This window comes from Globicephala melas, chromosome 2 (genome assembly GCF_963455315.2).
Source record: "Globicephala melas chromosome 2, mGloMel1.2, whole genome shotgun sequence".
Taxonomy (NCBI): domain Eukaryota; kingdom Metazoa; phylum Chordata; class Mammalia; order Artiodactyla; family Delphinidae; genus Globicephala; species Globicephala melas.
The window spans coordinates 86,167,377-86,183,260 of NC_083315.2; the positions used below are offsets into that span (position 1 = coordinate 86,167,377).

The 15,884-nt window shown below is 41.8% G+C and overlaps 1 protein-coding gene across 11 annotated transcripts in view; it reads right to left on the reverse strand.

Annotated features, from left to right (window-relative positions):
• The window catches only part of DUT (deoxyuridine triphosphatase), a 148,948-nt gene that overhangs the window by 84,638 nt on the left and 48,426 nt on the right, over positions 1-15,884 (reverse strand). Inside the window, exons 8-9 of one of the 11 annotated variants that reach the window (XR_009562995.2) lie at positions 12,572-12,803; positions 509-860 (exon numbers count right to left, since the gene is read on the reverse strand). The exons of 7 other annotated variants lie outside the window; for them this stretch is intronic. Coding sequence is in view for 3 of the 4 variants with exons in the window: in XM_060294285.2 (XP_060150268.1) it covers positions 780-860 (81 nt within the window). In the remaining variant the exon portion in view is untranslated. Of the gene's footprint in view, positions 1-508; positions 861-12,571; positions 12,804-15,884 lie in introns of those variants that run through there. 3 more of the 11 variants (XM_060294285.2, XM_060294293.2, XM_060294292.1) reach the window with 3 other exon arrangements.

The window sequence follows — 15,884 nt, forward strand, 5'->3', positions numbered from 1 at the left end:
CAAGTCAGAAAAGGTGGAAAGAACTAGGTTCTTTATGACATGGCTGAGGTGCTGAATTAACAAGTTCAGGAACTGCCTCACCAATAGATTTCTTATGTGAGATAATACATCTCTTTATTACTTAAGCCATTTTGAGTCGGGTAGGTCTTTTGTCACTTGCTGTCAAAAGCATCCTGATTGATATTATCATTAAGATGTATTTTATTATAACATCATTATGCTGTTTTATAAAAAGTAGAATCATAATAGGAGGATGAGGAAAGCAGCAGTAGTAGTAGCAGTAATAGTAGAAATGATAATACTCTTTTACAGTTATGAGGACCTACTTTGTATGAGGCACTATGAGAATCATTTTAGACAGTTTTTTCCTTTACTCTTCTAATTCAGGACCATATCTCATACATTCTGGATTACCATGTTACTCTGCTCTGTCTCCTGTGCTCTTTTTTACCTAGACCCTGACATTCAAAGAAACCAGGACATTGTGTTGTAGTTACCATGGTGGTCTCAGTCTATTCACAGAGAAGGTACAATGCCGCCCTTTCTGCATTCCACTGGTGCTGTCATTGGGTTGTCGCCACACTAGGATCTGCTGCTTCTGGTGCTTGATGGAGAAAGATGGGGTACAACAGCAATACAGGTTCTTAATGGCCTTAATGGTTTCTGGCCAGTGTGAGAGTTTTAACTCACACCTTCCTAAGTTAGTCCCTGGTAGGAAGAGGGAACCCAACACTGCTTCTTCCTGTATTCCCCTCCAGGCACACAGGGCTACCAGGGAACTATGGCACATAAAAACACGAGTAAACAGGATGAAAATTTCTGTTTACAGTTTTCCTTCCACATTTCAGCAAGGAGGCCATCTGTAAAAACAGAACATTCTCAGTGTCATCACCCAAGAAAAGAAAACAAAGGCATGTGGGCATTTGGGATGATGCTTCCTGGCCCTCTTGTCCAATTCCAGCTGCACTAGACCCAATAAATAAATTGCTCTTCTAATTGGTCATAAAATCCCAGCTTGGAAATGGTCATGTTTGTTTTCTAAGAAAAGATATTCTAGTGCCAGAAGTCACCACCTCAGCCATTTTATTCTGAGGGAAGTGGGGGTTAGAAAAAGGAAAATGAACATGTAGTGTGTGGTAAATGTAAACAAAAAAATTAATCCCTGGTGGTTGCTGAGTATGCTCTGTCATAAATAGACACAAAAACATAAAGTGGGGCCTGATTTAATTTTCATTTTATATTTAATTAAAGTAAGAATAAATATGGTTTAAAAAACATAGGGAAGAGCTTTAAAGTGATAGTTTTTCCTTGTACCCTTCCCACCCTACCCCCATGTCATGCCCCAGAGGCAAGTACTCTAACATCCATAATCCTGGATAATAAGCATAAATTTCTATTTCTTGATCTATCAACTCCAAATGATACCAATTTTCTCTTAAAGTGATGATTTAGCTCCTTTATATTATCCTTCACCTTCCCTCCCCCTTATCCTCCTGATCTTTAATAATTACATCACTACTTTCAGTTTTTCCATTGGCTACCTTTGTGCCTTTAAATAACACATTTATATCACTATTTCATCCTCCATCAACCTTAGTCAATGTTTCAGTCCCTTTTTCTCATAGGATAAACTATGACTATACACATAATCTTTGCGTTACCAAAGCTGTTAACGTTTCTTTATGCTCCAGGGCCAGGCATGTGTGCTGTGTATTTATTAATTTTAAAAGATAAAAGTGAATACACACATCTTGAGTTGAGTGTCCTGTGAGGAGCTTCAGCACACGTCCCGAGCTGAGGTGTTGGCTCAGCCATTTCACGAGGAACTCTGGTCTGAAGGGCAGGGGGCAAGGCCTCTGCACGGAGCCCGCTATGAGCAAGTGAAACAGACTAAGCACAAAGGGAAAAAAGGTGGATGGGCTAGGCCTGTAGTAAGATTGCCAGATATATGAACTTTTCAGATGAAATGTGGATCCTCTAGCAACAGGAGCAATGGACGATATCCCTAAATCTGCCCTCAAGCTTTTCATTGATTGATCTGTGAGTATGGAACGCTTCAGAACTGAATACTGTGAAGAGAGATGACCTTCAAGATGGTGGAGGAGTAAGATGTCGAGATCACCTTCCACCCCACAAATACATCAAAAATACATCTACATGTGGAACACCTCCTACAGAACACCTACTGAACGCTGGCAGGAGACCTCAGACTTCCCAAAAGCCATGTGGCTGAAAGGGTCTTGGTGCTCTGGCCAGCTGTCAGGAATGAGCCTCTGAGGTTGGAGAGCCAAGTTCAGGACATTGGACCACCAGACACCTACTGGCCCCACATAATATCAATCAGCAAGAGTTCTCCCAGAGATCTGTCTCAATGCTAAGCTCTCCCAGAGGTCTCTGTCTCACTCAATGACCAGCAAGGTCCAGAGCTGGGCCCCCCATGCCAAACAACTAGCAAGAGAGGAACACAACCCCACCCATTAGCAGAGAGGCTGCCTAAAATCATAATAAGTCCACAGACATGCCAAAACACACCACTGGACAAAGTCCTGCCCATCAAAAAGACAAGATCCAGCCTTATCCACCAGAACACAGGCACCAGTCCCCTCCACCAGGAAGCCTACACAACCCAATGAACAGAACTTACCCACTGGGGGCAGACACCAAAAACAACAGGAACTACAAATGTGCAGTCTGCGAAAAGGAGACCCCAAACACAGTAACTTAAGCAAAATGAGAAGGCAGAGAAATAGGCAGCAGATGAAGGAGCAAGGCAAAAACCCACCAGACCAAACAAATGAAGAGGAAATAGGCAGTCTACCTGAAGAAGAATTCAGAGTAATGATAGTAAAGATGATCCAAAATCTTGGAAATAGAATGGAGAAAATACAAAAAATGTTTAACAAGGATCTAGAAGAACAAGAGCAAACAAATAATGATGAATAACACAATAAATGAAATTAAAAACTCTCTAGGAGGAACCAATAGCAGAATAACTGAGGAAGAAAACCAGAACGGATTAGTGACCTGGAAGATAAAAGAGAGGAAATAACTACCACAGAGCAGAATAAAGAAAAAAGAATGAAAAGAATTGAGGACAGTCTCAGAGACCTCTGGGACAACATTAAATGCACCAACATTTGAATTATAGGGGTCTCAGAAGAAGAAGAGAAAAAGAAAGGGACTGAGAAAATATTTGAAGAGATTATAGTTGAAAACTTCCCTAATGTGGGAAAGGAAATAGTCAATCAAGTCCAAGAAGTGCAAAGACTCCCATACAGGATAAATCCAAGGAGAAACATGCCAAGACACATATTAATCAAACGATCAAAAATTAAACACAAGGAAAAAATATTAAAAGCAGCAAGGGGAAAACAACAAATAACACATAAGGGAATCCCCATAAGGTTAACAGCCGATCTTTCAGCAGATATTCTGCAAGCCAGAAGGGAGTGGCAGGACATATTTAAAGTGATGAAAGGGAAAAACCTACAACCAAGATTACTCTACCCAGCAAGGATCTGATTCAGATGCGACGGAGAAATTAAAATATTTACAGACAAGCAAAAGCTAAGAAAATTCAGCACCATCAAACTAGCTTTACAACAAATGCTAAAGGAACTTCTCTAGGCAGGAAACACAAGAGAAGGAAAAGACCTACAATAACAAACCCAAAACAATTAAGAAAATGGTAATAGGAACATACATAGCAATAATTAGCTTAAATGTAAATGGATTAAATGCTCCCACCAAAAGACATAGACTGACTGAATGGATACAAAAACAACACTCGTATATATGGTGTGTACAAGAGACCCACTGCAGACCTAGGGACACATACAGACTGAAAGTGAGGGGATGGAAAAAGATATTCCATGCAAATGGAAATCAAAACAAAGCTGGAGTAGCAATTCTTATATCAGACAAAATAGACCTTAAAATAAAGACTATTACAAGAGACAAAGAAGGACACTACATAATGATCAAGGGATCAATCCAAGAAGAAAATATAACAATTGTAAATATTTATGCACCCAACATAGGAACACCTCAATACATACGGCAAATGCTAACAGCCATAAAAGGGGAAATCGACAGTAACACAATCATAATAGAGGACTTTAACACCCCACTTTCACTACTGGACAGATCAACCAAAATAAAAATAAATAAGGAAAAACAAGCTTTAAATGACACATTAAAAAAAGATGGATTTAATTAATATTTATAGGACATTCCATCCAAAAACAACAGAATACACTTGCTTCTCAAGTGCTCATGGAACATTCTCCAGGATAGATCATAGCCTTGGTAAATTTAAGAATAATGAAATTTTATGAAGTATCTTTTCCGACCACAACACTGAGACTAGATATCAATTACAGGAAAAAAACTGTAAAAAATACAAACACATGGAGGCTAAACAATATGCTACTAAATAACCAAGAGATCACTGAAGAAATCAGAGGAAATAAAAAAATACCTAGAAACAAATGACAATGAAAACACAACGACCCAAAACCTATGGGATGCAGCAAAGGCAGTTCTAAGACAGAAGTATATAGTAATACAGTCCTACCTCAAGAAACAAGAAACATCTCAAACAACCTAACCTTACACCTAAAGCAATTAGAGAAAGAATAACAAAAAACACCAAAGTTAGCAGAAGGAAAGAAATAATAAAGATCAGAAATAAATGAAAAAGAAATGAAGGAAATGATAGCAAAGATCAATAAAACTAAAAGCTGGTTCTTTCAGAAGATAATCAAAATTGATAAACCATTAGCCAGACTCATAAAGGAAACAGAGAGAAGACAAAATCAATAGAATTAGAAATGAAAAAGGAGAAGTAACAACTGACACTGCAGAAATACAAAGGATTATGAGAGATTGCTACAAGCAACCCTATGCCAATAAAATGGACAACCTGGAAGAAATGGACAAATTCTTAGAAAAGCACAACCTTCCGAAACTGAACCAGGAAGAAATAGAAAATATAAACAGACCCATCACAAGCACTGAAATTGAAACTGTGATTAAAAATCATCCAGCAAGCAAAACCCCAGACCAGATGGATTCACAGGTGAGTTCTATCAAACATTTAGAGAAGAGCTAACACCTATCCTTCTCAAACTCTTCCAAAATACAGCAGAGGGAGGAACACTCCCAAACTCATTCTATGAGGCCACCATCACCCTTATACCAAAACAAGACAACTATGTCACAAAAAAGAAAACTACATGCCAATATCACTGGTGAACATAGATGTAAAAATCCTCAACAAAATACTAACAAACAGAATCCAACAGCACATTAAAAGGATCATACACCATGAACAAGTGGGGTTTATCCCAGGAATGCAAGGATTCTTCAATATACGAAAATCAATCAATGCGATACACCATATTAACAAATTGAAGGATGAAAACCATATGATCATCTCAATAGATGCAGAAAAAGCTTTCAACAAAATTCAACACCCATTTATGATAAAAACCCTACAGAAAGTAGGCGTAGTGGGAACTTACCTCAACATAATAAAGGCCATATATGACAAATCCACAGCCAACATCATTCTCAATGGTGAAAAACTGAAAACATTTCCTCTAAGATCAGGAACAAGACAAAGTTGTCCACTCTCACCACTATTATTCACCATAGTTTTCGAAGTTTTAGCCACAGCAATCAGAGAAGGAAAAGAAATAAAAGGAATCCAAATCGGAAAAGAAGAAATAAAGCTGTCACTGTAAGCAGTTGACATGATACTATATATAGAGTATCCTAAAGATGCTACCAGAAAACTACTAGAGCTAATCAATGAATTTGGTAAAGTAGGAGGATACAAAATTAATGCACAGAAATCTCTTGCATTCCTATACACTAATGATGAAAAATCTGAAAGAGAAATTAAGGAGACACTCCCATTTACCATTGCAACAAAAAGAATAAAATACCTAGGAATAAACCTACCTAGGGAGACAAAAGACCTGTATGCTGAAAACTATAAGATACTGATGAAAGCAATTAAAGATGATACAAACAGATGGAGAGATATACCATGTTCTTGGGTTGGAAGAATCAAATTGTGAAAATGACTCTACTACCCAAAACAATCTACAGATTCAATGCAATCCCTATCAAACTACCAATGGCATTCTTCACAGAACTAGAACAAAAAATTTCACAATTTGTATGGAAACACAAAAGACCCCGAATAGCCAAAGCAATCTTGAGAAAGAAAAAAGGAGCTGGTGGAATCAGGCTCCCTGACTTCAGATAATACTACAAAGCTACAGTAATCAGAACAGTATGGTACTGGCACAAAAACAGAAATATAGTTAAATGGAACAAGATAGAAAGCCTTGAGATAAACCCACATACATACGGTCACCTTATCTTTGATAAAGGAGGCAAAAATACACAATGGAGAAAAGACAGCCTTTTCGATAAGTGGTGCTGGGAAAACTGGACAGTTACACGTAAAAGAATGAAATGAGAACACTCCCTAACACCATACACAAAAATAAACTCCAGATGGATTAAAGACCTAAATGTAAGGCCAGACACTATAAAAGTGTTAGAGGCAAATATAGGCAGAACACTCTATGACATACATCACAGCAAGATCCTTTTTGACCCACCTCCCAGAGAAATGGAAATAAAAACAAAAATAAACAAATGGGACCGAATGAAACTTAGTAGCTTTTGCACAGCAAAGGAAACCATAAACAAGATGAAAAGACAACCCTCAGAATGGGAGAAAATATTTGCCAACGAAGCAGCTGACAAAGGATTAATCTCCAAAATTTACAGGCAGCTCATGCAGCTCAATATCAATTTTCTCCAAAAATGGGCAGAAGACCTAAATAGACATTTCTCCAAAGAAGATATACAGATTGCCAACACACACATGAAAGGATGCTCAGCATCACTTATCATTAGAGAAATGCAAATCAAAACTACAATGAGGTATCAGCTCACACTGGTCAGAATGGCCATCAACAAAAAGTCTACAAACAATAAATGATGGAGAGGGTGTGGAGAAAAGGGAACCCTCCTACACTGTTGGTGGGAATGTAAATTGATACAACCACTATGGAGAACAGTATGGAGGTTCCTTAAAAAACTAAAAATAGAACTACCATATGACCCAGCAATCCCCCTCCTGGGCATATACCCTGAGAAAACCATAATTCAAAAAGAGTCATGTACCACAATGTTCATTGAAGCTCTGTTTACAATAGCTAGGTCATGGAAGCAATCTGAGTGTCCATTGACAGATGAATGGATAAAGAAGATGTGGCACATACGTACAATGAATATTACTCATCCACAAAAGAAACAAAATTGAGTTATTTTTAGTGAGGTAGATGGACCTAGAGTCTGTCATACATAGTGAAGTAAGTTAGAAAGAGAAAAGCAAATACCGTATGCTAACACATATATATGGAATCTAAAAAAAACAAACAAAAATGGTTCTGAAGAACCTAGGGGCAGGAGAGGAATAAAGACGCAGATGTAGAGAGTGGACTTAAGGAGACGGGGAGTGGGAAGGGTAAGCTGGGACGAAGTGAGAGAGTGGCATGGACATATATACACTACCAAATGTAAAATAGATAGCTGCATAGCACAGGGAGATCAGCTTGGTGCTTTGCGCCCACCTAGAAGGGTGGGATAGGGAGGGTGGGAGGGAGACGCAAGAGGGAGGAGCTACGGGGATATATGTATATGTATAGCTGATTCACCTCGTTATACAGCAGCAACTAACACAACAATTTAAAGCAATTATACTCCAATAAAGATGTTAAAAAATAATAATAAAAGATGTGAAGTGTGAAAAAAAGTGAATACACAGCATTTATATCGTGAGTGAGTAAATATTGCTCACTGCGGAACCACGTAGCATACTAAGATTATTTTATTTTCAACAGATCTCCTGGGCTGTGTAGGGGGAAATAGTTTTAGTATGAAGGCCAAAAGGATTCTTTCTTACACATTATTAATTGTTTAAAATCATACCTCTTCATTACTTTTGTCATGTTTGGGCACGACTCTCTTGTGTAGGTTTTTGTTTTCCCTAGATTTTCTAATGGCTTTTGCCTTTTTTCTATCGACAAAAGAATAATGTGCTTTTACACTTTCCTCAAGTTTCTTCATCCATCAGTCACGCTTGCAAGGCTGCCTCTCCAAGCAATGCACTCTCTGGATTCATGACTGACCTCTGAGACATCCCTTTACTGCACTCTTGGGTTGGGCCTACGTTTCCTGAACCCCATGTTTTGTCTTTCTTAGTTTTCTTTCTCATTTTTTTCTAACATGCATCCTTAAGTAATTTCAAGCCAGGATGCCCTTGCTTGTCTGGAAAGATCTTTATTTTGACCTCCGACTTGCTGAATAGTTTTTCTGAATTCAAGACTCAAAATCCTTAGCCTCACGCTAAGCCTCAAAACAATTTTCATAGGCTGAGTTATGAGTACACTTCCATAAACCTATTTTCCCAAAGTTTCATCAAAAATGAAAAAAGTGGGCTTCCCTGGTGGCGCAGTGGTTGAGAATCTGCCTGCTAATGCAGGGGACATGGGTTCGAGCCCTGGTCTGGGAAGATCCCACATGCCGCGGGGCAACTAGGCCCGTGAGCCACAACTACTGAGCCTGCGCGTCTGGAGCCTGTGCTCCGCAACAAGAGAGGCCGCGATAGTGAGAGGCCTGCGCACCGCGATGAAGAGTGGCCCCTGCTTGCCACAACTAGAGAAAGCCCTCGCACAGAAACGAAGACCCAGCACAGCAAAAATAAATAAATGAATAAACTCCTACCAACAAAAATTTAAAAATGAAAAAGTGCAGAGAATTACCCAGCGATCCATCGGTTAGGACTCTGCGCTTCCATTTCTGGAGGCCTGGTTTGCATGCCTGGTTGGGGAACTAGGATCCCACATGCCATGCGGCGCAGCCAAAAAAAAAGAAAGAAAAAAGAAAGAAAAAGTGCAATTTCAAAAATATCTCCTTGCGTTTCTGACTCTGCTCCTGACCATCCATGGAAACGGATTGCTCAGAGATCACAGGTAACTGCCCCATCTAACAAGCTAGTTTCCGCCTTCAGGTCTAGTGGTGGTGACCATCCCTGAACCTGCTCCTTGACCTGGAATGCAGGTAATTTTGACAGGCAGGAACTGCAAGCACTTGGGAATTGAGGATTCTGACTGGGATGGGCGAGGAGAGGGAGAGCAAGAGAACAAGAGCCGAGAGCTCAGTGCGGGTCAGAGGAGGGGCAGTAGCACTGGGTGCGTGAAAGGAGAGAGGGAAGAAGTGAGCGGCGGATGAGGGGAAATATTCAGAAAGAATATTTTCTTTCCCTCCCCCTTACCCTCCAGATCTGTAATAGCTAGATTACTACTTTTGGCTCTTCCACCGGCTACCTTTGTGACTTAAGTAACGTAGTTACATCCCTATTCAGAGAGAATCACATCAGTATTCAGAAAGAAAAGCAGAGGGTTTGGCCTATCTGTGAGTTGATTGGGCTAATATTTTTTATTATTATTTATTTATTTATTTTTGCGGTACGCCGGCCTCTCACTGTTGTGGCCTCTCCCGTTGCGGAGCACAGACTCCGGACGCGCAGGCTTAGTGGCCATGGCTCACAGGCCCAGCCGCTCTGCGGCATGTGGGATCTTCCCGGACCAGGGCACGAACCCGCGTCCCCTGCATCGGCAGGCGGACTCTCAACCACTGCGCCACCAGGGAAGCCCTGGGCTAATATTTTTTAAATCACTTTATTGAAGTATGATTAACATGTAAAAAGCTGTACATATTTAATGTGCACAGTCTGATGTGTTTGGGGATAAATATACACCCATGAAACCGTGACGACCATCAGGGCCATAAACATGCTGATTTTCAGAAGGAGGGTGTGGGTGAGAGGGGAAGGGAACACTCAAAAGAGCACACCCACCGGTCTGTGCGAGGGTGCCTGAGGGCAGGCCAAGGGAATTGAGATCTTGGGGGGCTTCCGTTCTCTCTCTGTGCTCCATAGAGAGGCTTCTGGGCCTGTATGACAGATGTGACAGGTACCAGAACCTTCCACCTACCTACAGGGAACAGAAAATGCCCCAGTGCAGCCAGGATCCAGAGGAGCCTGCTGTCACGTTAGCGCCTTCAGGGTTCCAGCTTTGGGAGCACCAGGAAACAGCACCGTGGAGAGGGAACTGACCCCCTATAGAGGGCTTCTCACAGGGGCCAGGGATGGGGCAAGTTCACCCATCCAGTGAGTGAGGAGGCTGGAATGGATGGCTGACCGTCAGAACTAGGTGTGAGCACAGGTGAGGGCCCCCTGGAGATGCCCAGGAAAACCTGGGGGAGGCTGAGGTCCCGCTTCATGCACAGGGGGCACAGACCCTTGAAATATAAGTCATGACGGTTAGCTCCGCTCTGTACCTGCAGCTTGGTGACAGCTATGGATTTGTGAAGTCAAGTTGACAAGGCAGAGAAAACAAAGTGCCGCTGTATAATTTTTAAAGGGCCCTCCCCACTAACACGTTGTCTGCCACCAAGAAACCCAATCCAACTCAGTCTTTGGAAACCAGATTAAGCTGGTCCGACTTTCCTATTTCAGCTTCCAACTCCTCCTTTTGCAGATTGGTAGAAGAGGGAGGGAGGGGAGGAGAGAGAGAGAGAGAATACTATTTCTCCTCTTTTTAACCCCACCCCTTTACTTCCTCTAACGTCATCAACAAATAGCAATTTGCCCAAGATTTTCAATAGGGAAACCACTCTCTCCCTACTCCAAAACAGGTTTTCTATATGTAAAGGAGTAAGTACATTCTTAGAAATAATGTGGAGAGACATGAATTCAAATGGTTAATTAAATTGCCCCTCCAGAACTGTAGCGCTCATGGGGATGATAGAGATCATCCAGTAAAACACTTTCTAGATCCGTGTGCTACATGATATTGAAGAAAGTCTATCAGTGGACGAAAGAGATTGAGTGTTGGACTGTGGATCATGATGACAAATGCCAACCCCTTGAGAAGATCTGCTCTGAAGAGCAGTATACGAAAAAAAAGACACCTTCCTCTGTTTAAACCTCAGCATTGTGATATTTAAAAAGAGAAAAGTGGCTGGAGAAATAAATCAATAAAACGAGAACTGGGATATCTATGGAAGGGTGGAACTCAGGAAATGAAGAGTAGGAGAATGGAAAGCAAAGGATTACTATGGAAAAGGGAGGTGGGAGTGAGAGCAGAGAGCCCTGTGAAGGGAAGTGCTGTGTGGGGAGGGGAAGAGATGCCCAAAGGGCGGTCCAGACAGATAATGGCAGCCTGGGGGAAGCTGAAGCAATCACAGGAGAGAAGACAGGCTGGGTGGGAGCAGACCAAGCCAAGGGACTTTACAGTCTCTCTGGGGAGAGGCTGGGAGGAAGAGAGAGGTTGAGGAGAGGAGGAAGGATGGCCCGGGTCCAGACAGCCTCACACGGGGATTCTGAGCACTGACTCACAACCGTTGCACAAGCTGTTGCACAGCCCCTGGGTTGTACAACCACTTGAAATCATCAAGAAGCTTAGCACATTAAGAAGTTATCAAAAACCATTAAGGGGAGAGCCAGCTATTGTTGTAACTGTCACTTTTCAGCCCTGTGAAGTCCATCTTGTTGACAACTCAGTCCCTTAAGCCATGCTTTGCTTCTTCCCTTTTAATGCCCTGTGGCTTCCTTTCCTTAACATTTCTCTCTGTGAAACTAGAGCCTCCCCTCACCTCATCTCTTAGTAATTTGACTAAGTGGTCAGTGACATTAGCACAAAGGGTAGGAGTTTACCAAAATCTTAGAAGACGGTATCTCTGCCTTCAAAGGACTATTTAAAAGGGAGGTGAGATGCTATACGGTTAACACTCTGGAAAGTAGATGTCATCATTGTGTCCAGCTGTGACAAGTCTGCAATGGCACCACAGTTCAGGGGACAGGCAGCGTCTCCCTGTCCCTCAGTTCCAGTGTCATAAGCACAGAATGACGGTGGGGTAAGGATGGGAGTCAGGGTTGAACTAGATCAGAAATGGCTCATAAGTTTCTTCTTGCTTCTTGGAAGTATTTTCCTATGATGCTGTGGTGAAAGGGATTCTGAGACTGTATCACGGCTAAGTGGGAAAGGGCTATCAAGGCTCAGCAGAAATGATAGCAGTTTTTTGAGTATTCTGTGAAAGTCAGTGTTCTAAGTGATTTAAACTAATTATCTCATTATTGTCCCATTTTATAGATAGGGATAATTGTAGAGAGACTTGATTAGTGGTGTCTGCCACGATCTTGAGAAAGATAAGAGGCAGGATGGGTGCTATGCATTTTTGACTTCTGCACCAAATAATCTCTAAAATTTCCTTTTTCTTTGAATACTCGAATAATGGATGAGTGATTACAGCAGTGATCTGTCTTAGATTACTGTCCTAACAGGTATCCCTTTTTGCCACTGCCTGTCCTCATCACCCTTCTTTCCAGGATCCTAAGAGCTTCTGCTTTAATTCATGGAAGCAGTCACGGCCTCCATGGCAACTTTCACACAGCAGACCCAGGAGAGACGCTGAAACTTACCTTGCTCTTTCTTCGACCTCACATAGGTGCTCAGTCAAACATGTTCTACTGGTTGTTCAGAAATTCACTATTTTCCCAGTGTTGCCCAAGACCTGAGTTTGGTGACCATCCTCTGCTCTGTGGCACATTACTGATGGAGATGTCCATATTCCTTAAGGTTCCTTCCGGCGCATACTGAGATTCATGACCATAGATTATAGGTCAACTCTGTATCCATAGCACTGGGAGGATGCTGAAAAAAGGCAGGTCATTTTCCTCCTAAATTTTTTTTTTTTTTTTCCGGTACGGGGGTTCTCTCACCGTTGTGGCCTCTCCCATTGCGGAGCACAGGCTCAGCGGCCATGGCTCGCGGGCCCAGCCGCTCCGCGCCATGTGGGACCCTCCCCGACCGGGGCACAAACCCGTGTCCCCTGAATCGGCAGGCGGACTCTCAACCACTGCGCCACCAGGGAAGCCCCCTCCTAAATTTTTATCTTTCAGGTGTGCCTTCAGAGCCATCAAAGTTTTAGGAATGATGATTACTTCTTGTCTCCAGCACTCTAGCGTATATATTAATGATAACTTTGAAAGTATATAAGATGCATGGTTTACACAATTCTTGTATACAATTAGCTTATTTTTATTGGGTTGGCCAAAAGGTTCATTCTGGTTTTTCTATAAGATGTTACAGAAAAACCCAAATGAACCTTTTGGCCAACTCAATATTTGCATCCTTGCAACAAAGTGGGTATGATTATCTCTATCAACCCAGGAAGAAATCAAGTCTTAGGGAGTCCTCACACACAGCTAGAAAGAAGCAGAACTGATCTGGAATCTAGATCCTTTGACTAGAGGCCCACAGAATTTACAAGAGCAAGAAGTTGGTGAAAAACTTGGAGAATAAATTGAGTAAGGGGATGGGCAGCTAGTTTCACTCACTATAGGTCACCCCCATCCCTTGCTCTGAATAGGATCCAGGAAGCTTGGGTTCAGAGGCAGGTCATGGGAACAAAGCTATAATTAAGTGAAAGAGCTGTTGAAATGAGCAGCAAACATTTTCGTTTCCCCTTCCCTGTCAGAGCCTGTAAGTGGTTTCCAATCCATGTCCTAAGGAGCCTTGGAGTTTGTGAAGGTTCCTCAGGGTTAACATGACAGCATGGTGGAACAACTCTGCAGTGCCATTTTCATCTGCTTTGGATACTGGGTATCTGCATATGACTCAATTTGAAGAAAAAAATCATGCCTCTACTTAGGAAAAATCTTTGAAAATCATCATGAATATTTAATCTCTTGTCCATTTAGTTCTCCAGGACATCTAGATAATTTTCAGCCAAGAAATTTGCCAGTAAAAGAAGTAAGCCATGACCTATACTGACACAGAGGGAGCTAGGATCTGAAGTAATCATCAGGCTTAAGACATAGGATTTAGAAGCCACAGGAACTTGGTCATCCAGGGTCAGAGGAGGTGGCCCACCAAGTCCATGATGGTGGGTACTATGAGTTGAGCAGGACCTCATCCAGGAAAGTGTGGTGCTAATAGGAACTGAAATGGATGTAGGGGATCACATTTCAGGTTTTTCTCATACCTACACCAGAGCTCTACTCATTTCTGGTGATCCAGGTTGGGCTTCACTCCCAAGAGCCTTGATGCACTAAGTTCAACTGGAAACACCACCACCAACATTAAATAGAACTGGGTCCTGTCTTCTATTTTTACCTGCCACTTGCATAAATGTGTAAAATCAATATCCAACCCTGTCATCTGGCTAGACTTGCTGAACTCCATAAATTCTACTAGCAAGCCTGACTCATTTCAGGTCAGGATTTAGGACTGGGTAAAGAATTAGGAGTTAGAATGGATACAGGTTGAAATTTGATCACAAGCCATCAGCAATAGCATCCTGAACCTGTTACAGAAAGTCAACAAACTTTTTTTTTTTTTTTTTTTTTTACTGCAAAGGAAAAATCAGGGATCTTGTCAGAAATCATTTTGGGGACTCTGAAATAAAGACATTTCAGAGGCATGAAAACAAGACTAACAGTGCAATGAAATCCTATCCTTTCCTTGACCCCTCGTATCATAGAAACAATAGCTGATATACAATATTACTTTGGAGAGGAGGAAAAGACCTTGGAAAGTTTAATCCTGGATATCCTTGTCCTGGGGTTAAATATCAAGGTGGAGCACTGGTCTGCCCATGAGTCGTGCATGTTAATTCCTGAGTACTGCAGCCACTCAGCCTAAGTCATCCCTGGTAATTACACCTCCCCAAGGCAGTGCCCCGAAAGCACTGTTGCATTAGGCAATTGTGGCAAGCTGGTAACCTGATAGCAGCACATTATGTAGTTATGTGGGAACTCTGGTTTCTGGAACAGATTGAGGTTCCCAAGCTCTGGTCTTATGCTGTTTGGGTGTGTCTTTCACGAACACTCTTTATGTAGAAAACAGACTAAAACACTAACACCATCTTTAGGATGTTTTTTAATAACAGCATCAAGTTAATCCACCATCTCTTTCAAAAGATCTTGTCAAAAAGGAAAAGGTTGCTAAAAACAATAAATAACTTCCTCCTCTGTCTGACATTACCTAGTTTCTTTAAATACTGTCCTTTTGGGTAAGTCCGTGTAACATTTCAGATTTAATAAATGAAAATGTGTGGGGAAAAGTAATGAGGGTTCAAGTCCCAGTTTTCTTACTTATAATAAGAACCAAATTCCCTGTGCCTAGTCATCCACCCCTTACAAAAGCTGGCTTCAAGAAAATAGGAAAACAAGGAGAAGAAGCAAAGTAGAGCATCTTAAGTATTCAACCTGAGGGACTTGAGTTAGGTACTTAGGAAGAGAAGAAAAAGGGAAATTGGATGTCGCGTTCCAGTGGCAGCAACCACTGGCCAATGTGAGCCGTACAAGCTGTACTCCCATGTCTCAGAGTGGAGATCCGGATGATTTATGGGGATTTGGCTCCGCTAATCAGATATCCTTAAAGCTTCCTTCTAGAGCCGTGTTGGGGGACCTGGAGAACATGGATTTACCGTGAGCAGGTGGAAGTGGGAGCTCAGGGAAGAGGAGGAAAGGAGGGTGGAGAGATGGAGAGAGAAGATTGCTGAGAGGACTGTAGGAGAGGAGGGGAAGAACTCAGCAAAGCTTATGAGATTTCACCACATCTCTCTGATATATGAAGGAGAACCTTAGGCATGCTGTGAAACTTAGACACGCAATCTGAGAAAAGAGAATTTTGGACCATATGTTTAACGTTTGTGTCAACAATTTGGCTTGGTCACACCAATGAGTAAGTGCCAGGTTCCTGGCATAGTGGGCAAGGAAGGCCCTTTTT